Here is a 22,974-nt window from a genome sequence, read left to right as displayed (position 1 = left end):
TGCATTTAGACACCCTTATTGAGGGTTGAGATAACATAATTCCATGCTGGTCATGATTCAGCTGATGTCTTGGGCAATGATGAATTAAGGCTGGCTTTGTGTTTCTTGCACAGTGGCACTGGCAGGGCCAGGAGCCTTTCCCCCTTTCTGCCACAGGGTGTGGTTTCACATGCTAACGAGTGTTTTGTTAGTGCCAGCACAGAAATGACCAGTGTCCTGGAGGACTTCACACCTGTTGTGAAAGTCCACGGATTAGCCCCTGATGTGCCTTATTAATTAATTCTGGAATTTTGGAGTGGAGACAAGGCATGAGAAAGGCTCTAATTGAAGGCCTTGTAAGAATTTGGGGGCCCAGGTATTAGGACTTGTGCTGGCTGACAGGAATAGGAGTTGCCTTGTGTACTTTGGAATTCAGGTCCTGTGAGAAAAGTGTTTTGTAGCACCTGTTTATGTCATTTCTGAAGCAGAAGTAGTCTACAGGTGTATTTTGTCAGTGGTATGTGGATGCTTTTCATTCAGCCCTGGAGATGAAGTTGGGTGGGAGGTAAGGCAGTGTGTTACAGTGGGGAGATCTGTGGGCATGACCTGAGTTCTCCCAGGTTTGCTGTGCAGCCTTACACAAGACTGTTCACCTCTTTTTGCCTCAGTTTGTGCCTCTGAAGCAGATGTCATGGTATCTATCTACCTCACAAGGGTGTTGTGAGGACATAAGGGTCAAATTCTGCACCCATGGTGATTCCCCACCTCATGATAAGGGCTGCAAGGTAGAAGTTATAGAATCATAGAATTCTGTCCCGAGAATTCTGGCCAGAAGTTCTGTCCCCTACCATAGTAGTGTGTGTAGGATATTTAATAGTTTTGTCATTAACATGAATGTTCCTTGGAGAACTGGAAAAAATATTCATATTTTTGTCTTTAAAAGTGAGGAAAGTGTTTATCCACAAAATGACCAGGTGCTTTTCTGAGCAGAATACTACTTCAAGAATTATTTTATTTTTGTGCCTTTATGTTCCGTGCTCTTTCAAGGTGCTGGGCACCATAAATTCACCGCTGACTGTTGTTCCCAGGTGCCTCCAATGGCACCCTGTCTACCCAGCTGGCTGCATGTGGTGCAGCCTCATACCTCTTCCATGGAATAGTGGAGCATGCGGATAAGCACTGTTCCACTTGCGGAGTCTATCTAAGGAAGAGGCCAGTTCTAGTGCCAAGTGCTTTGGTCACAGGCATTTGTCACCACCTGAAGCTTATCACAGTATTTGTTTGAAGTAATTGAAACAAAGAACAGTTAAGCACCTTCTGTGCTTTGGCAGTCACTACCTAATGATTTGCATCTGTAGGTATCTGAATGAATTTGAGGAAGGGAGTTTTTCTGCCTTCTGATGGACTTCATAGTATGAGGACATTTCACCACTGCCAGGTACTTCATGGTGCTTGCTCTTCACTATTGCAAGTAACATATAGTGGAGTTTGCATGGGTGGGTAACACTGAGCTTGCCTGTCTCAATTGATGGAGATCAAAACTCCTAAAACCGGTTTCAGCTAAAAGCCACAGGACAGACACTTCCCTGTCCTGTTTACATACATATGGGGTAATAAAGAATGCTGGTTTTATTATAACTGGTGTATTTGATGTGTCACCTCTCTGTTCTGTTAATAGCAAATGTTTCTTTGTGGGACATTTTTATAACATCCTGTGATTGATTTGTATTTAATTTAAATGGGCGAGTTGCAGAATTAGAGCCTGGCAAATAAAAAATTACTAGAACTGTCTCCTCTCTGGCATGGATTGTTTCCTGTGTAATACAGTTGGACAACTTGTTTCTACACTAGCTTCCACTGTAGCATGGTATTGGTCCAGTAAGATCCAAGAGGCTACACACCATAGAGAACCAGTGCAAAGCAGAGATTTGGATACCACTTTAAGTACCTTCAGACCTACATGTCAGTGGTTCTTCCTTTTTCTTCAGCTAAGTGATAACTCAAGTTTCCATCTTTGAAAGTGCTCAGGTGGGACCAAATCAGGTGGCATACCTTACAAGTGATCTCATTTGTTTCATAGTAAAAGATTCTAAGAATCTAAGAAACACAATTAGTTTTTAAGAATTAATCTTGTACAAGCTCTCCGGTATAACAGGCATGAACAGGCTTTTCTTCAGCATCAAGCATGCATGTCGTCCTGTTCCAGTGCCCTAAGTAAATATATGTGTTATTTACAATGGGTAGTGCAAGGGCAATTGATTTGTTACTGGAGCTAGGTTATATCCTCATCCAGCATTGCAGGATGAGTATCATGATAGATGATAGTCCTAAGTTAGTGGCATAAAGGAATCCATTTGTCCCCCACTTCAAAGCAAGCAACACCAGAGCCGACAGAGAACACAGGAGGATCTTCAATGTGGACTTTGTCAGGATGGGTTACTCAGCCACACTGACCTAGAAAACAGTTCCTGTTTTATCATATGTGGGCAGAGTGTGATTTCTAGTGGTTAATGGGTATGTCAGCTGTCCAGCTAGCTTAACAGCAGGCAGTGCTGCCTATAAGGAGCTAAATTAATGCTTTCCTATTTTCAGTTCACTCTCTATAGAATGTCCTTGACTTTTCCTTTCTTCTCTCAGAATACCAAGTTGCTAATATTGTTTCTGCAAATGTTGAATGTCTCAAACCTGCAGAATCATGTTATGGGCTGCTGTTATACAGGGCTTGTTCCTGCTAGTTCATGTATCTCTGTGCAGACTTATTCCCACAAATTACTGGCTGTTTGGGAATGGTTACGTATGTGTGAATGAGTTCATGAATGACCAAACTCCAGGAAAACATACAAAGGGAGGACAAAGGTATTTCCTGCCTGTGAGTTGAACATCTAGATCTGTGGAATGGAGAAGGAAAACCTTTCAGCATTCTTTATATGATCTAGAAGTCACCAAGCTGAAAAAAAGCACCCAGCCAAAACAGACTCAAGCCTTATGTGGATGCAAAAGTCCTCCCCTTTTCTCTTAAGTACGAGTATGTTCTTCTTTGGCCTACTGTAGAGACCGGTGTGAGCCCTAAGTCTGAAGTACGGCTATGTCATGCAGGTCACCTTTTTGGTTGGTGTCATCTGCTGAATTCAGAGTAGCAGGTGGTTCATTCCATCTGAGTTCTGATCTCACTTGAACTCACTCTTTGGTTTATTCTGACTTTGTTTTCCAGCTCAGGTGTGTTACCACTTGAAAGAGCAATAACTTGGTTGTAGCCAAAAATACATTTGCTGACAATGTGTTGGAATTGGACGGTTGGTGAAAATCAGACCAGAAAAAAAAATCACTGAATCAGTCATAGCCAAAATCCAGCAGTGATTCCGTAACACAAAAGCAACTCTTTCTTTTTAGTCATGACATATTGTATACATTTTTACATACTTCACATATTTTTTTTCCCTAAATGTCTGTGCTAAATATGGAAAGAAGTGTGTAGTAATGAATCCTGAACACTTGGATCGAGTGAGAGGCAGTTTTCACAATGTTTTCCCAGTGTGGGTGAATAAACGTGTGACTTTAGCACAGTCTTCAGCCTGGTTATGTCACTGTGAGGTCTCCAACACTTTTATGCATTGCAGCACAAACCCAGCAGCCCATTACTGGACGTTTGCTAGGCTTGGCATTTGTTTGCATGATTTAATGGCATGATGCTGGTTTTCTTTTGTCTGGAAGAACCATCCCAGTGGCAGCTCTTCTGCATCAGATCGACCTTCACTTTTATGTGTCTTTGCTGGCCCCTTCATGAAGAGTCTGTGGTATAAAGAGGACTCTGCCATGCACTACAGACTGCATCTGCTTTGCAAGACATGACTGAAGATGTTCCTGTCCTCGAGCAGAGCACTTGAATCTCTCTGATTGATCTTACACAGTTGTCAGTTCTACAGAAGTATTTGCAGAATACCACAACTTGATGGTGCCAGTTGCTAGAGGTGAATATTAATGACCAAACCAGCACAATGAACAATAACATTGTAATCCAAAGCCTAAATATAACACAGTTTAATTTAAATAACCATGATAGGAAAGGGGAGAAATTTGTCAAAAACTGGTATTGTAGAGGAGGGTGCTAGCCTTACTGTGTTATTCATTACTAAGATTCATTCTTTACTAAGATTTTGATTCTAACATTTCCTGCATAACTCTGTTGCTTCTCAGTTAGAGTTCTTAGGGATAGATTTTATACCTCCTCTGGTCTTACTTTATATCCTGCTAAGATTTTTCACCTGCAAAACTGGCAGGAGGCTTTTTAATGCACGTTCATCTGGACAGCCATTAAAATCCGGCTTCTGCTATCAACAGAACACTCAAGGAGGAAAAAAGAAAGTTCCTACTAGGTTGATGAGCATTTTTTAAAGATTTCTATCTAGATGGTGGTTACCTAAAGATTGCTTAAAGGTTTTCTGGATGCAGCATTTTACACCACTGTCTTGTAGCAAATAAATGACAACATGAAATGAAACTTTATTGAATTCTGATGATGTAGTTTGTGAGTTTCTTTTTGTTTGTTTGTGCTCATAACTGTTTTGCTTTAATGGTCATCCATGCCCTTTATTTTTCAGACTGAGGTCTATTGAAATCCTCATGCCTAGGAGCTCTTCCATAGAGTTGCACTGACTCCACCCAGCTGACAATCATTGTGTTTGAGCTACTAAGGCCAAATGCTTTCCTAATGCCAGCAAGTTCTCTGTGTGCTAGGCTTTGCTTATACTTTTATATGTATATGTATGTATTATATATGTATTATACACACAGATACAAAGTGGGAGAAAGTTAGGTTCTGAGTGTTTCACATGAGTCTAGACTGCTTAAGAGTAAGTGTATAAATTAGTACAGGAAACTGTGTGAAAAGACTTGTGAAAGTACATGTATTGAAGAGAGACAGCATAAGCGTAAAGTAAGAAGCCAGAAATTGGCTTATTAAGGCTTTTTTTGGACTCTACTCAAACGTTGGTTAACTTCTCTGTTTCAGTCTGAAATGTTGTACTTCATGCTTATCAACCTGTAAAACTAGCTAGAAATACATCCTGCTAATTCATGCATGAAGACAAAGATTAAATTATTTGCCTAATTGATGAATAAACTATGTTACTAAAGTCTGTGAGTTCAATCAAATTGTACAAAATTTGCTGTGATTCTTGCAAGTTTTATGTCTTTCAGTCATGCAGGAATCCCAGCTTTTCTTGGAAGCAATAAATAAGCCTAAAGCTGTGACAGCATGGGAGAAAAGTCTTTGAATATCAACTCTAAAGCCTCAAAAAACAGAAGATAAGTAATAGGAACTCAGTGTTTCAGTTTTGAATTACTTAGCTTTAAATACAGACTTGCAATTTTGAGGGCTTGGCTTGTGATTTTGTGCAGCAATTTGCAGTGCAAAGCAATACTGAGTCCATGCTGATAGAATGTGGCATTTGTCTATTATGCGTGTTGTTCCCTGGTTTTCCCCTTGTTGTTAAATACCTATGCCATTTGTTGCAGTTGCACATGGATATAAGTCTAAAAAGTAAACTATATTTATCAACAGACAGTTCCTGTATCTTTTTGTAATAGATTTCTCTCAAATATTTTGTTATTTAATCTGTGGTTTAGCATTCCCGTGTAGTAACTGTGAACTTGATATGCTGAAAATAATGTATTTATTTATCCTGTGTTTTTGCATCACTAGTTAATACCTGTAGTTTTTCATGGTGAAGGAGAACCTGCTTCTTCCACAGGGAAGTGTTGTGTCCTATATGGAATAGAGGTAAGTACAGCCCTCACCATTCAGAGGCACAGAGTAAAAGGTAGGCAAACCATGCTGCTCTGAGGTGATTTGGGACTGCTTAATAAGATATTTGGTAGGTCTTTAAAAATAGAGCTGACTACACTGAAACTGTTATTTGCGCATTTAGGTTTTTCTGGAGCACTAAGTCAATAGTTGCCCATTCATTATGGTGTAAATATGGACTGTAGATTTTGGCTATAAGAAAGAGACTGTTTCTTCTATAAGAAAAAGGGTGTTATCCTTCCTATGTTTACTTCAGTACTTTATTGACCCACGTGAAATTACTCGCTAGCCTTATTTGGCACACAGGTCTTCAAGGAGTTTTCATAAAGTGTTCCAGGTCAGAATGTGAGCCTCGTTACAGTGTTCATAAAACATTATTTTTATAGACAAACCATATTCTTGAAAGAACTGAATGTTCCAGATACTAAAACTAGTTTGTTGCAGTTTCATTTGTGAACTATTCTTTGTGAACAATAACATGGGTTGGGTCTTAGCAAATATTTTAGCAAGCCAGTTGAAGATCAAATTTTCCACCAGAAACAAAGTTAACAAAATCTTTCAATTAAAGAATGATTGTTTCTGGAGCAAGTACCTGTTTTACTTCAATATTTTGTCTTGGCTATACAGTCAAAAATCAGAAGCCTACGATTTTTTTGTATGCGTCACTAAGAATAGTTTTCCTTCAATTGGGGAAAACAATTTCCGCTGAAAAAGAGGGGTGGGGACAGGGTGGGGTGGGCAGAAGAGAGGACACTTTAGCTCCTCTTTGAAGAACAAAAGCTGGGGAAAAAACAACATAAACTTTCCTGGGAGCATCCTACACACACAAAATTGTCTTACAATGCCTCATTTCAGAGCTCACCTTTTGACTGTTTTCATTCATATCTGTCTACAGATGTAAGTCAGATCAATACAGAGCAAATCTGAATATGTCAGTCTAGGATACTGAAAGTTAACACAAGTTAAAATCACACCTCTGGAAGCTCATACTGGGCAACAACTTCACCCTTGTTTGAAGGGTGGGGGTGGTCAAATAAATAAATCTTGAATTTTTTGGCAGGTGGTCTTGGCCCAGCTCTTTGGTTTTTTTTTTTTTTTTTTTTAATTTTGAGGTGACTTAAATTCATGATGACCAACATTTTAGGAGTTAATTAGGTGCAGGTGTCCTTCATGAAACACCTGTCAGGTCTTTGCTAATTTATGTGTCTCTCTGTAGCAGCCATCCTAGCTATGTGGAGTTACTCCACTCCACTCGAATTGATCCATCAGTAGGTTGGGGTCTGCACAATAAATTAAGGTCAGGACTCTCTGGCTCCTGAGGAACATTTAAGGAATGGAAATTACAAAGGGTAAGTAAGTGGTTTGTTTTGGTTTGGTTTTTTTGGGTTTTTTTTTTTTTCTTCCTTCCCCTGCTGTATCTTGATGCCCCATAACGGCAGTAGTAAAAAGATCAGAAAAAGATGCTATTAAATATTGGGAGGCATGAATGCCTATACTTATTAATGTTATGCAGATGAGAGCTCTAAGTTCATACACTTTATGAAGCATTTATAAAACCTGTGTAGCAGGGTCACTGTAAATAGAAGAATGTAAAAACCTCTAAGAGTGAGAGTGCTGGAGCTGTTGCAGTAAAGCTCCACCAGAAAGAGCCTGTAATAATGGAATCTGGAAACCTCTTAACAGATTAACCAAAGATGTACATGATGTCTGGACCGTTGTGCTAATACTTACTGCTGCAATTCTTGCACTCAGAAGGTGGTGGCAAGCAATTTTAGGAATAAAGAGCGTTTTGACTATTCTTCCAGAACAGGAATACTGCTGTTCAAAGTGTGGGCAGGACCCATGCACTTCTCCTTTCTTGTTGTTTCTGAATGCTCCTGATAGAGGAGATGCCTGTTCCCGGACTGGAAAGAACAATCTGTGAATAACATCTACTAAACTGTTCTGCACAGGAGCTATTAAAGATTCGGTTGGACTGTTTGGTGGCACTCATCAAGATAACTGTAGGTGAAAGACAACAGGAAAAATTGTTGCTGAACAGCTATGATATCATGCAAGAAAACTGCAGAGCAGCTGCCATGAGTATGTGGTGATTTAAGACAAAGCCTGGCAATGATTTCTTCATTTTCCTCTCTCTTTTCCAAAATACTGAAATGAGCCTTTCTGTGCAAGGAATAGAGATGATGTCGGCATTTCCAGCAAAAGAAAGTGGTATTCTTGAATACTGTTCCCAGCAATGTGGCCTTATTGCCTCATGGTGAGGTTAACTGAGACTTCTCAGCACAGACTGTGATCTTATGGCAGTATAGTCCAGGCTTAGTCCCTTGACAGGAATTCAGAGACAGCAATAACAAGGCAGCACCCACTCCATGTTCAGAGGAGGTCCCACTTTGGTCCCTACAGCAGACCACTGGAAACACAGCTTTTGCAGTTACACTGCCAGTGTCTATGTGCAAATATTTCCAGAACCTCCTGGCTGATTCCAGTCCAGTTTCCTGGATGGGGAGAGAGTCTTGGGGTAATATGTATCTGGTGAGAAGAAAGAGACCTGGTTACACCCTAATGATGGGAACAGGTAGAGAGAAACTCCGTAAGAAAATTTTGATTACATAGAAATCATCTGCGTAAGGAAGTCTGCTTCTTTAGTTCTAGTGATCCCAGAATGACACTGCAAATAAAATTATTGCTGTTTACTGTTCAAAATACTAGTCTTCAGAGAAGATCCACAGGTGATTCTGGTGCAAAGCTCATAGGAAAAGTGCTCTGAAGACACTGGATAGGTAGGGAGATGTTCTTAGGAAAGCAGGAGCTGTAATACAGCACACTGAGGTATCTTAGAGGGGAGTGTGTTTACCCTTGTGTGGGGATAAGGATAAATAAAAGTAAGCAATGCCCTGGAAGATTGCCGAGATATTCACCTGGGTGTAAAGAAAAGATGTACGTCTCCAGAGAAATGAGCAGTGCTCCATGAGTAGGTGTCTATTGATATCCATCACAGGGTGTTCGTTATGGAGATCATTGCCACTTAGGTCAGTATTGCTTATGCTAACAGCCTCTTTTTTTTTTTTTTTTTTCTGCCTTGCCAGCTTTAATGCTCACACTGCATCAACACAGCATCTTCCAATAATAACGTGGTAATTTTTCACCTGCTTAGAGACTGAAAAGAGCAGCACTGAATGGATTCAGCCAAATGATGAATCCATTACATGGATTGAAAAAGGTGACTCTGGATCCCAGCTGAGCACTCACTCAACATGTACCCCTTCTCCCTTTTTTAAGAATTACCTCAGCCTCCTGGTGAAAAAGGATGAAGCTGATTGATTAAAATTATATATGTTGAGAATTATTGGGCTGGATTTTCTTTCCAACGTCACCGGATCTTCATGCCTGTAACCGCACTGAAACCAGTGGAGATACTCTTCTTTTCAGCTAGCATATGTATATCTTTTGTTTGGCAAGATCTTGGTGAAGAAAAGTGGATTAGGTGATTATCCCAGGATGCTCATCTTGCACTAAAATTTTCAGCTTTTCCCTCCTTGAATTTCCAAAGCAAGTCTTATAGTTGGGGTGGTGATTGACCCAAAGCCCAGTTAAGGAAATTGAAAGTATTATATTGTTCTTAATATGCTCGTAAGAAAGCAAAAATAACCTAGGATCAGATCCTGAGACTTTTTTTCCCCTTTTCTTTTTGCAATGGTTAAACTGAAGGACTGCAAGGTCAGGCACCTCAGAAATTACAATTATAGTGAGAATTATAGTTTCACATTTTTCTTAGTTTTAGTGTTCTATATAAAACTGTACATCAAAAAAAAAAACTTGGGCTTTTTGTTTGTTGGTGTCTTTCTCATTTTTGTTTGGGGTGCTTGGTTTGTTTGGTTTTTTTTTAACACAGACTGGCCTGCTAAAAGGAATAGATTGAAAAAACAGTAGGCTGTAGTCACTGAGCTAGGAAAAACAGCCAACAAACAGAGATGATATTAATTGTAAGATAAGCAAGGAACCAAGAGAGTTTGAAGAAACCACCCCAGAGAAACTGTGCTTTTATGGTAAATAATCTCAAAATACTTTAATTAAAATTTTAACTCTGCAATACAGGAAAAAAAAAATTGAATGTAATGCAGGTAACATGTCAAGGTGTGCTCCGTACTGTTGTGGAATTATTCATAAGCTCTAGGTTACTTCATGTTACTTAAGTTTACATGATTCAAACATACTCTACTGCAGGCCTCGCATTCAAAGGTTATGGGCTTTGCATACAAGAGGTATATGTAGATTTACTCCTGAATGCTGTATAATCTTGGCTATAAGCACGGACAGGCTGGCTAGCATGCAGCTAAAGAGAAGGTTTATATTCTTACCAAATATTGATGTAGGCATCCGTGAAACTAACTATTTGTGCACCACCTTTGCAATGACCAAGAATTAAAGTTACTTTCATCATGAGTGGGTGAGGTTGTGGGTGAGTGTACAGAATATTTAGAGCTTTACTTGCTAGGAGGAAGTAATCTCGCTAATCCTATTTTCATTATTGGAGACCATGCATTTCCAGCGCTCTTTTCTTTATCTATAAAAGTAACTGCACTATTTCTAGTATAGATAGATTTTCCTGTGCAAGAATAGTAGAATGTGATGTATTCTCCACACACCACAGCCCCCTCCTCACCCCCCTGCAATTCTCTTAAGTCAGGCAGTTGAGATGGCGATATAAAAGCTAGAAATAAATTGCTGGGGTTTTCTATTTAGCCCGAATGATTTAATTAACATTACTCGTTTATTATCAGAATTTTAACTCCTGGGATTTCATGGCTTTGGTCCTTCACTGACATGAACTGCCAGGTCTGTATAAACTTCAGCTGCTTATCCAGTTCATACCTCGGGAAAGTTAGTCTTGAGTCTGAATCGGTATTGCACACCAGCATGTATTTCCATGCTCTGCTATCACTAGCATTAAAGTAGCACTCACAAGCCCAACCTTTTGAAGCCTGGCTCTCCACATAATTAACATTACTTGGTTTTGAGAGATCTGATTTGCTAAGGCCCCAAGTAAGTCTAGAGCTCCTTCAGATCTGATCTTGCAGATTAGGTTCCAGCAGTTTGGCTCATTCAGCATTTTAGGGATGCGCAAGTTGAATGCTCTCGCTTGTCTACCATCAGCTTGCTTTCTCTAGACCATTATGCCAGCCCCCGCCTTTCAAAACTTCCAGAAAGACCTGAGGTTTTGACCTCATTCACTACACAAGAACTTGGTCTCTGAGCTGTCAGAGAAGCTCTGTGCAATAGCCCACTACTAATTTCTGTTGTTCATGTTCGGAAATAGGAAAAAAAAAAAAGTGCAGGATTAACATTTGTGCCAGTTGTAAAATCTACAAAAAAAAACCCTGCTACCTGCTAGTCTAGTATAGACAAATCCTAGGTAAGCAAAATTTACTCACAGTACCTCTGTGTGTGGCTCATCTGGCTCTTGAGCTTTCAGGCTATATTGGAGGAAAATGTCACATTCTCAAGCCTCTGTTGTTAGCTGTAGTGCCAGGAAACTCCCCCCCCCCCCTTTTTTTTTTTTAATAAAAAAATACATTCTCACCTAAGGAATATGTTGCCATGCCAGTTGGCAGAGCTGTTGGATTATTAAGAAAAATGTCCTCACCTGTAGTCTATGTGATCATATCTGTTAGTTTCAACACCAAATTAACTATTTGCTTCTTACTTGTAAAGTAAAGGGGATGCATTTTTCATTAATTCCAAATTCATGCCAATGATTTCCTTAGTTTTATACACAATTCTTCCCGGTGTTTTCCCTACACCCTGCTCAGTGCCGCAGTAGAAGAGCCTAAAAATGAAATGGTGTAGAAAGTGGATCAAACTACACCATTATTGGAGTACTATTTGGAAAATGAAATAACTGTAATGGTAATCCAAAATATAATGGAAAATAAGTGAAATTATTCATGTTTGCACCCATTATAATATAGATAACATTCCGTTTATTGTTCTACAAGCTTGTCTATGGATCTCAGACTTGAAGTATTACATTCCTTCATTACTGGGGAATGAGTTTGTTTCTGGCCTGTTTGGCATTCAGCAGGATACGAATTCCTTCAGATCAGGCCCCGTATATCCTGGCTCACTGCAGAATTCTTTCCTTAGGACACCTGAAAAAGGGCTTCAAATGGCAATCAATACCTTTGTGAAGATGTTCCTTGTAGGCCATTGTTCTCAGGTTCAAAGCATATTGCTGCTGGCAAATGGCTGACCACAAATTCAGACATCAGCCTTCCAGATGTCCTAAGAATAGAAGACTGACTTGTAACCAGCTTATTAAAGAAAAACATAAAATGCTTTCTGACACTTGACATTTAATCTTGAATTTATCTTTGCTTTCTAATGGTTATCTGAAGCTAGAGGAGTATCATAGTCACATAAGTAGACATTCCAGCGTCTGCAATAAGCCACAGTCTTTTAAGTCTTTTTAATTCCACCAAATTTACAGCTCCATTGACTGGTGTTTAACAATCTTCAGACGAAGATTGTTCTACCATGACTGTCATAGACTGGCTTTTGACATGCACATTACCTGCCAGTTTCTTGACCTCAAAAAATAGAACCCAGTGAACAGTTAAGCCTTTAATTAAATATGTTCTGACAATTGTTTCAGTCACTGATAACTATGATCTTGTTTCTATTGAATTACAATTACAACATTGGAGTAAAAAAATTGCAGACTTTGTACTGGTTTGTTATAAATATAACATAATGCATACTCTGTTCTCTGTTATTTAACCATATTTGAAGCAGGATACTCTTCAGTCTGCAGAATTCTGTCTTGCATTCTATGAGTAAAATCCTTTAAGATGTCATTATCCATGTCAATAGAAGTTTGTACTCTGTTCTAAAGCAGATGGGTAAATGTATGAACAAAAGGGAAATGTCTTGGATTCCAAGCATTGTGTATGAAATGCTTACTGTTCCACTTGATTGGTTTTCAATCGAGATGGTTCTTTTTCAATCTTGATGGTTCTTTTCTTTCTGATGCAAATGCACTATATTGTGGTGTCATAGATAAACCCTTTGCAACATCTCACTTCCTCAATGTTCACCTTCAATATCTGACAGCACTTCAGACAAGATTTTATTTTCTCCTGTGTCTAATGGAGTCTTGGTGCCTTCATGTCCCAGAAGTGTCTCCGTTTAATGGCTGTGTCTCTATGCCAGTTCTAACGATGTTATATTGTACTTGTCATAAACCATTCAATTTTCTAAAAAGCATTATTGCCAGTGCAGTACTAATCAACATGACTAAAAGTGCCAGAACCTAGCCTAATAGCTTCTAATATTCTCTGAAACCCATGAGTTTAAGCTTAAATAAGTGGTTTATTTAATAAAACAATTATTTCTTTTAAATAAATTAAAAAAATTTTAAAAATAATAAAAAAATAAAAACATTTAAATTTAAATAAGTGGAAGGCATATCCAGCTAAAAATTATATTTTTGTCAGTTACAAGTACCCAGTGTGGAAAACACTGGGTGACTGAGATAGGTAACTTTAATTAAAAGAAGCCCTCAGAATCAACTCTGAATTAAGTCATAGACATGAACATGCAAGATCTTTATCCACAGGAGATATTTTGTTATCAATTTGAAATGGAATCTTCAAGTATTTCAAAGAATCAGGTGCCTTTATGATATCTCGAGACACCCTTTTTTTAGCAAGATGGAGGATACTTCATTTAATATTTAAAAAAGTCCCAAGTTCTGTGTGGCGGTTGGAAAAAGAGGTTGAAATCCAGACATTGAGATCAAACAATTGATGATAGTAGAAACATCATGTTATTTCATGGACCTGGAAAGACCTTTTGGTATCCCGGTGTCTGTGGTTTTCCTAAATATAGCATTTACAAAGATAGGTCACAAACTTGATTTTATTGTCACTTAGCTACTATCTGTAACTACTACTGCAGCCATGTGTTATTTTTTGAATGCAGTTTTCAACTTTCAACAGTTTAATTTGCTTAAGGTAGAAACCATTATCTCATCTATTTCTGTTTCTTAGATAATGTATCTGTGTTTTATATATAAATCCACTGTAATTTTAGCATACTCTGTCAAAATGTCTCCGAAAAAAACAAGGTTCCAGAAACAGTTTTAGACAGACGACAACAGCAATGGCAGTCTAGTTCCTAAAAAGGATGAACTGAGGCAGCAATGTTGTCCTGGTTTCCCAACAATATAGAAAATGTCTGGCTCACAGTCATGTATGTTATCACCTATACTCTGAAAGTTTGATTCAGCTGATATTTAAAAGCGGAAAAAAAATCCAACTTTTCCTCAAGAATGTTCTTAGCTATTCTACTATGATCCTGGCTTTCAATTTTGTTCCCAGTTTTGGTGTCCAAGAAGTGAGTTGTTTGACTTAACTCTGGCAAGCCTACATAGTAATTTATTCCTGTGACCAATCCTTTTTTAGGATTCTCTCCTCTGAAGTCAGTCTTGGGAGAGAAATCACATTCCAGAATAGCAATGCAGACACGTGGGATCTGTTTGATCTCTGCTTTTAGCCCAAAGTCTGTGTTTACTGGGGAGTGACTTGTTATGTTTTGATATAGTAATGGTAGTATTCCTCAACCACTAAAACCTTGTCTAAAAAAAGCAACCCTATTTTATTAAGAAAAACTATGCATAAATCCTTTTTTGATGGTTTTTGTAACCCAATTCCCAGGGGAAAAAAATCATACTGCCTAGGAAAAGATAGTATTATAGAAAATTGCCAACTAAGATGCTGAAAATAGTTCAACAAATGAAAATAGCAAATAACTGAAGAAAAAAAAAGGCGGGGGGGAAATCAGTCAGGTTTCAGGTAAGTCTGTATACAGTGTACTATTGCAAAAGTGCCTAATAATACAATTGCTGTGGCAGTGAATCTAAGCTAGCTTGACAGTGCTAAACCATTGGGCCTTTTGTTTCAGCCAAGTTCTGAAAATTGAATATGTAACACAGGACAGAACTGCAACTTCTGGAATAAATTTACAACCTCAGAAGCTGGGCTCCTCTCCAGGGTGCTGATGCAACAGTGCAGTTCTGCTCTGTGCTTTTGGACAATTTGTTTATTAACTGCTTTCACTCTGATCAATTTTTTTTTTTTAATTAAAGAAGAATTAAGTGCAGAGGTCGATTGAAATCTATTTGGCTTATTGTGAAGTTTCTAGGAAAACCAAAACAAAATCCAAGCTCAAATCTCTGTCCAATATGCAGAAAGAAGAAGAAGAAGAAAGCAAAAACATCCCCCTCCCCAGTTTAGTATTTTAGGGTTGAGTCTCTCCATTTCCTTCTGGAAATCTCTGGAAGTGACCAACAATGGCTTGTCTAGTACAAAGTTAAAAGTTAAAATTAATGTTCTGCAAATGCAAACACAAGATGATCCTCTTTTTATCCTTCCCTGCTCAAGCATTTATCTACCTACATGGGGAAAAAAACACGACTAGAACATTGATCCCAAGGCTAGCTTCTAATGGAATTGGAACAGAATTGCCTATATGGTAAAAGCTCCCTTACATGACAGAACAAATCATTACTCCAACATTAAGTTTCTTCAAAAGTTTGTTTACTCACATTGTACATCATTAAATCTGTGATGATAGAGCATGAACAGTTCAGATCTGGAACATGAGTTCTTCTTGAGAAACCTGGAGGATTGATGACTCACTAATGGCAGCAGTGATAAAAATATAAATGCAAAGATCCATGGCAAAAAATGAGCACTTCAAGCCATGCCGCTGCCTCTCAGAAGAGCAACAACAGTGCCAGGTAAGTAGAATGAAAAATTCTAGCCTTGAGATATTCATTGTGGGTATAAGGCAGACTGCTTTCCTGGTAAAGACCCTGTCTAGAGAAAAACCCTTCTACAGTTCCACTGAGAGGGGACTCTAACGTGAGCTCAGCTGGAGGTTCAGACATGATAAAACCTCCACAGAAAGAAGCCGCAGAAAAACAGATTTCATAAGTCCTGCTGTTCATGGATTTACTTGGCTTATTTTCATTTCTGTTGGTGCATCCTAGCTCTAATAAATGATAATAAATTATATTGAATTCTAACCTAAAATATTTTGTGCAGTTAGAAAAGCAGTAACCTCTTAATATACATCATAGATAAAAATGTCAAATAATCATTTCCGCTTGAATTTTAAGTACAGAACACTTGTTTTATATCATAAGCACCAAATTGCTTACTGAAACAAGTAATTCTTAAAGCTTTTACTCCAATCAATTTTGCAATGTCTCGGTCTGAAATTATTCCACATTTGAAAAAGACTTCTGCACCTGCTTTATAAGTCCATCATTTCTGGAAGATCAGTTACGTTTAATCTACTGATCCCCTCCAGAAATTCTGTTGCTATTGCTTTGGGGCAGTACAGAACTCTGAGAAATGCACTCTTAAAAAATGTCCTTACTCATCTACCAGAGGATGGGTCACATGGCTGATGTATAATATCTGGGTAACATCGATAGAATGCTAACCTTTCCAGCCATATTACTGCTAGAAGGAATAGCCTCTTTTTGGTTAGGAAACTAGCCTGTAGTCGTACAGATGTTATCTTTATGCGTACACTGGATCCCATTGGAACTAGCATTGTACATGTGACTTTTTTTTTTTTTCCAGATGGTGAAAGCTTGCAGAGTTTTGGAGACTGCTACATAATGGTGGTAAGAAAAATTTTCAGAGATTCATTTGTTTTGCTTGCAAAGTTTTCAGAGTGAAGTGATTGATGAAATTCAAAAGTTCTTCAAAACTGAACTTTGGTTGTTTAAAAATACGCTGGAGCTTGTACTTTGATTTCTGAGTACTTTGAATTTTTACTTCTGCCACTTTAAAATTTGAAGTGAGCTGCAGCAGACCACAGGACAGCAGAGCAACTTGAAAAGGGAGGAATTTTTCCAGTACTATATTCAGGCTGAGTTTTTATTTGGATTTTGAAATCTCTGAATATTCTTTCCAACTACAGATATTATATGCCCTACTACTTTGATCCCAAGAGGAGGTATTCCTTTACCTACAGTGGTAAATGGATGATGCCTGTTATACTCGAAATCTGGAATCCTGTGTGTCTTATCTACATGTTTCTGTCTAATATCGTTACGGAGAAAACACTGAGCAGCGTACCTTTCCCTCGGGAAACTGATGGAACACATTTTTTAGGAAACTGAAAATCTAAAATAACCAGCATTTGTCCAAGTCATGTTATATGAGTATCCAAAAATGACTGCACAGTTGAGGAATCCTGTCATCATACGTTTGAGAATGATGAAGGAAAATTTTCACCAGGAACTCTGTTTCCCATGGGAAAATTGGAGCGCGTGAGGAGCAGGCAGCACCGGATCGATCGTTCCTGCTCTCCCCTCTCCCTGCTAACGGAGTACGTGGCTCTGGAGCCCCGTCCCGACCGGCCTTCCCGCTGCTCTCGGCGGACCAGCACAAACGCAGACGGCCGGGAGCGAGCGTCCCTCCCGGCCCCACACGTGCCCCTGGCCCGAGGCCCGCAGTGCTGCTGGCCGCGCCGCCTTCCCCGCCGGCCCCGGGAGCACGCCCCGCCCGGCGGCCGGTGGCGCCGAGCGAGGAGCCGCGGCCCGGCCCGTTGCCAGGCAACCACCGCCGCCTTCCCAGCGTGCCTCAGTGCCGCTTCCGCCGGCAGCAGCTGTCTTCGCCGCCATCTTGTGCTTGGGCGAGTCGCGCAGCCTGGCGGGCCGTTATGGAGGCAGGTGAGTGGTGGTGGTGGTGGTTGTTGCTGCCTCCCGGACGCTCGGAGTGCTGGGTCCGGCGGGACAGCGCGGTGAGGGGCGGGCAGGCCGAGCGCCTGCGGCCCAGGGAGAGGCCGCCTGCGGTCCTGCCGCAAAGGGGCCGGCGTCGCGCGGCCCTGGCGCGCGGCAGGTGCTAGAGCGGGCTCTGAGCCCGCGTCCTCGGAGAAGGGGGCTTGGGGCAAACTCCTGCTGCCCCGCACGCCCACGGGCCCTCCGATTTTTGCATGGTCAGGCCGGCTCCGGCACCCCGTTTGCTCCGTTGCTGTCGTCCGTGGCGCTCCTGGAGGTACCCGCGGCTCGCGTCCTCCCACAGGCCGTAGGAGCGGAGATGGCGAGAGGGCATCAGAGGGCGCTTCCGTGGTTGTAGAGTTAAATCCCACTTCCCCAAAACTCTTATTAAGAGTCTTTACCCCGGATGACACCCTGACCTCGTTTTTAACATTTGCCCTTGATTCAGGAATCGGAGCTGCAAATGTGGTAGCACAAAGCCTTCAGTCAGTCCCAGTCTGTTGTTCACCTTTATTCGTGTGGAAAGCATTGGTTTTCACAGCTCTTCATGAGCCCTGGGCTAAGCTGCTATGCCTGGATACCCTTTTAGAAAAAGGAAGGTGTGTTTAGATGCAACTTTTTCAGAAGCATGTGCATCCTGGTGTTAAGCTCTGTCTGGCTGCCGGTGGGAACTGAAAGTTTGCCTCGTAGTCCTGTGAAATGAGTGGTCTCTAGTGGTAACAGCAGACCTCTGAGAATTGAGAGCCCATCTTCCATCATAGGGTTTTTCTGTGTGTTCATGATGGTTAAGCCTTACATATTCTCCTTATTGTTACCTGTGTTCTCAACTTATGTTGCTCTTGTATTCTCTTGTTCAAGTTTCTTATTTTTTTATGGACATAGCCATTTCTCTGTAGTATAGAAATGCTCTGAGGTATGAGATGGAGTCACTAAAGAATTAGAGACTTGTCACCACTATATAATGGCAAACGGAATTTATCAAATTACTATCACCTGATTTTTATGTCATAAGTTTTATAAGCATTACATAAATAATTGCTCCTACTTAAACTATTTAGTTTTTGTTGATGCTAAAAAATTTAAAAGAACTAAAGGCAGTGTGGGCTGTTTTAAACAGATTAAAAATTACTAGTTTGTAAAAAATAATTTTAAATGTAGAATCATCATTTACATGGATTTTTTTTCCTGTTAGGATCCCCTAGAGCTTATGTTCTCAGTGAAATATTTAATAGTCTTCAAAATTAATACAAGTCATATGGTGAAAATAGGGGAGGGAATATAATAACCAACCTGGATCAAATAACATTGTTAACATCAATAGCGAAGAGGTATCTTTTTCTAGAATACAGTGACACTGCAAAAAAAATTAAGATGCTTTACTTTGATAGCGTGATTCCAAAAATAAGAAAGTCAGTTGATTCTTTATTCTTCTCTTTTGGTATGGTAGCGCCCAGCTTGTATAGTTATAGGCATAAATGCAGAAATTAAGTTAATTTCTTATGACCACTGCTAAACAGTCAAAAACTGTTAGTACCCAGCTTTGATTTGGTATTGCGTTCAACTAAGTGGGCTGTTCTTCCACGTTTCACCTTTCAAGATGGGGACTGTTTAGTGCAATTTCAGAATAGTTAATGTTCAAAGGAATCTTTGGAGAGCATTTAGTCCAACCCCTTGCTCAAAGCAGGGTCAACTAGACTGGATTGCTCAGGATATTGTCTAGTGAGGTCTTCAGTATCTCCAAGGGTGGAGATTCTACAGTCTCTCTGGGCAACATGTTCCTACGATCAACCACCTTCACAGTAAAAGTAAAAAAAAAGCAACACCCCCACCCCCCTCATCCTAAACATATTTAAAAGGTATTTCCTGTATTTCCGTTTGTGCCCATTGCCTTTTGTCTTTTCTCTGGGCACCACTGAGAAGGCTTTGATTCTGTCTTCATTCCCTCACATCATGTATTTGTACATGTTAATAAGATCATCCCTGAGCCTTTTGTTCTTGAAGCTGAACAGTCCCAGCTCTCTCAGCCTCTTTTTGGATGTCAGAAGCTCCAGTCCCTTAATTATCTTTGTGTCCCTTTGCTGGACTTGCTCTGTACGTACATGTCTGTCTTGTCCTGGAGAGCCCATAACTGGATGCAGGACACCAGATGAGGTCCTACCAGTGCTGAGTGGAGAGGAAGGATCACCTCCCTTGACCTGCTGATAATGCTTTTCCTAAAGCAGCTCAGGATGCTGTTGAACTTCTTTGCTGCAACAGCTCGTTGCAGGTCATATTCAACTTGTCCACCAGGACCCCAGGTCCTTTTCTGCAAAGCTGCTTTTCAGAAGGTGGGTCCCTGGCCTGTACATGGAGCTATTACTCCCCAGGTGCAGGACTTTGCATTTCACTTTGTTGTACTAAAGAGATTCCTGTTGGCTCACTCCTCCAGCCTGTTGAGATCCCTCTGAACGGCTGCACAACTCTCTTGTATTTCATCCACTCCTCCCAGTTTTATGTAATCTGCAAACTTGCTATGTGTGCAGTCTGTCACATCATCTAGGTTATTAATAAAGATGTCAGACAGCACTGGATCCTGTATCGACCCCAATGGTATACCACTGGTGATTGGTGTACGTTGTACTGTATGAACATTGCAGCATTCTCACTAGTGTACTGTATCAAGATATCTTTGAAAAAAAATGCCTTGCACTACTTCTAAAAATACATACAACTAGGATTTCAGTGGGCTGTTCACAGTTCCCTATTCTTACCTTCTTAATTTGCCCTCTACAGATATTCCAGGCTTCTTGCTTTTCCCTTTTCCTTTACTCTAAAAGTGTCAGTGGGCATTCCTCCATTCTTTGCACTTGCTTGGCTTGTCAAAAAACTCGCTTGGCTTGGTTAAAAAACCCCAACCCAGTGTGTGTGTTTATGCAGGCCTAACACTGATTCATGTAATGAAGTCTTAGCTAAATGAATTTGTATTTATTATGGGGAGTTACTGCTTTTTCTTCTGTTTAAACACAGTATTTCTATTTGTATGGCTCAAACTGAGGAAATTACTCTCAAATCTATTGTGTGCGTCCAATTCTTACTATTTTTCTTGTGTATCAGATGATACAGGAAATAGACTTCGATTCCAGCTGGAGTTAGAGTTTGTTCAATGTCTGGCAAACCCAAATTACCTCAACTGTGAGTACTTAAAAGTAAATATCAGGATCCTGAGGAATGAATATTGTTTAATGGTGTTTATTATTCCTGGTAATGTTAAACAGGGGAAAGAGAGAGGGCTAAACAAAGAGAAGGGGATTGGTCTTTCACAGCATAAAGGTAGTCTGTAAATCATTTAATTTGCCTAGATTTCTAACAAGTGGGTTTTTTAAAATGCCAAGTGTTTATTGGTTGAATTGAAAAAAAAAAATAGTGCATCTGTCTGGTAGAGAAAAAATAAGTTCAAGTCTGTAGTTAAAAAGTGATGAGTATTCTTTTATCTGAAAACAGTTTTACTAATGTTAATAATACCTTCAGGTACTATATTGAATTCCCTGCCAATTTTGATGCTACAGTCAAAATTTCCCATTTAAAAAAGATGTTCTCTTGCTTGCTGTTGTATGAAAACTACATACCATAAGGGAGATGAAACTAGTTTATTATGCCTAATATGTTGACATAAAATGTATTTTTCCCTGTGTTTTTTTCATTTTGAATTATCAAAATTTGATTGTAATGATAAAGTTTTGACGAAAGTGCCTCTTTGTATAGTTTTGTGAATATATATTCTTCAAGTTTGGCAGATTTTTTTCACACATCCATAACTGACAATATCTTATTTGTCATTTTATTTCAGTTCTTGCACAAAGAGGCTACTTCAAAGATAAAGCTTTTGTAAATTATCTTAAATATTTACTTTATTGGAAAGAACCTGAATATGCAAAATACCTGAAGTAAGTGTTAAAATCACTTAGTTTTCTGCATTTGAATAATTTGATGTTTACCTCCTGTTATGTACTGTATGGCAGTGTGTCAGTGTTTAATTTCTAACTTTAACCTTACCTTTGTCCTCCCCTCTGTGTTTATATGCAACATAAATCTTTCTGTTTCCAACAGTCCAGTTGTAGCAAGAATAGACAAAATTGTGTCTTTCGAGAGTCATGCATGGAATATTCCTTTTGCGGACTCTATCTGCAGTTTACCATTTGTTTAAAATAAAACTATTGTATGCTACAGAACTACTCCAGTAGGTCCAGTAAGGACATTTTAAGAGTGATTTTGCATTGTTGATGCTTACACGAAACACAGGATGACTTTGCATTTTTGTGAGCGTGCAAAATCCTTCAAATTTTGGGAGAACAGTTCTTTATTATATTCTTTAAATGAGCTCTGGAAACAGATATTGTAGTTATGTATTTGTTTTAGTAAAACCTAGCCATTAGAAAAGCTATTCTAAGCAAGCATGTATATCCATTTATAAACTGCTACAGGACTCCTTGTTTCCTGGCCTAATACTGAAGTGTTTAAGTTACAGTGTGTGGAATATGTACAGTCTTAAGTGGTTTGAATCAAGTAAAGCATATACATGATAACTAAAACAATGAACTGCATAATTATTGGAGACTCCAGTTTTAGTGCACCTTGTAAAAACTTGTATTAAAGCATGTTTATTTTTAATCCAGGTATCCTCAGTGTTTGCATATGTTAGAGCTGCTCCAATATGAACATTTCCGCAAAGAACTGGTAAATGCTCAGTGTGCTAAATTTATTGATGAGCAACAGATTCTTCACTGGCAGCACTATTCACGGAAGAGAATGCGCCTCCAGCAAGCACTTGCAGAGCAGCAGCAACAAAACAACACCTCTGTAAAATGAAAAATGCTTGGAAGAGTGATGACAAGGTGTGCTTTGTGTCAGCTGAAGTATTTACAAGAGAGGAATGAACCCTTTTGTAGGTTTGGCTGTGTGTGTGTACACTTAATTTTTGATTTATCAAGTGGCTGTTTATTTTTGTTTCCCTTTCATCAACTTCTTTAAAGATAGAAGACTGATAAACACCTACTTCTTCTATTTATTTTGGACAATTTTGTAAGAGCATTACTTACTGTAGTTATTGATTCCTTTTGATTTTGAAAACAAAACATAGTTTTGAGGGCACTGACATTTAAGTATCTAACAAAAAGTGTAGCTCAGAAGTCTTCTTAGGAGGCACTTTCCCTGGAGAATAAGGATATGTCTCAAAGTGTGGCTACGAACTTCCTCATACTACTTTTTACAACTGCAGGATGAGCAAAGTTGAAGTGACGACATTGTACAGAATCTAAATTGTGGATTTTTGCTTTGAAACCGAGCTAAACTATTACTTGTCATTTCTGTTTACCTGGTAATCATTGTTGCTGGGGTTCTTAGAGTTTTCCTTAACAGC

The 22,974-nt window shown here is 39.4% G+C and overlaps 1 protein-coding gene across 1 annotated transcript; it reads left to right on the top strand.

Moving 5' to 3' along the window:
- Positions 1-15,544: 15,544 nt before the first annotated feature.
- MED31 (mediator complex subunit 31) lies at positions 15,545-22,424 on the top strand (the record flags this gene model as incomplete). The annotated part of the gene is made up of 4 exons (XM_082008560.1): positions 15,545-15,581; positions 20,673-20,750; positions 21,406-21,502; positions 22,232-22,424. The coding sequence occupies 4 exons, from the start codon at positions 15,545-15,547 to the stop codon at positions 22,422-22,424; spliced, it is 405 nt and encodes a 134-aa protein (XP_081864686.1).
- Positions 22,425-22,974: the final 550 nt, after the last annotated feature.

The sequence above is a fragment of the Phaethon aethereus genome (assembly GCF_964289735.1).
Source record: "Phaethon aethereus genome assembly, chromosome: 19".
In the NCBI taxonomy this organism is placed as follows: Eukaryota; Metazoa; Chordata; class Aves; order Phaethontiformes; family Phaethontidae; genus Phaethon; species Phaethon aethereus.
Note: the sequence above shows the minus strand (reverse complement) of the source record. Positions and strands in the feature narration are given on the sequence as shown.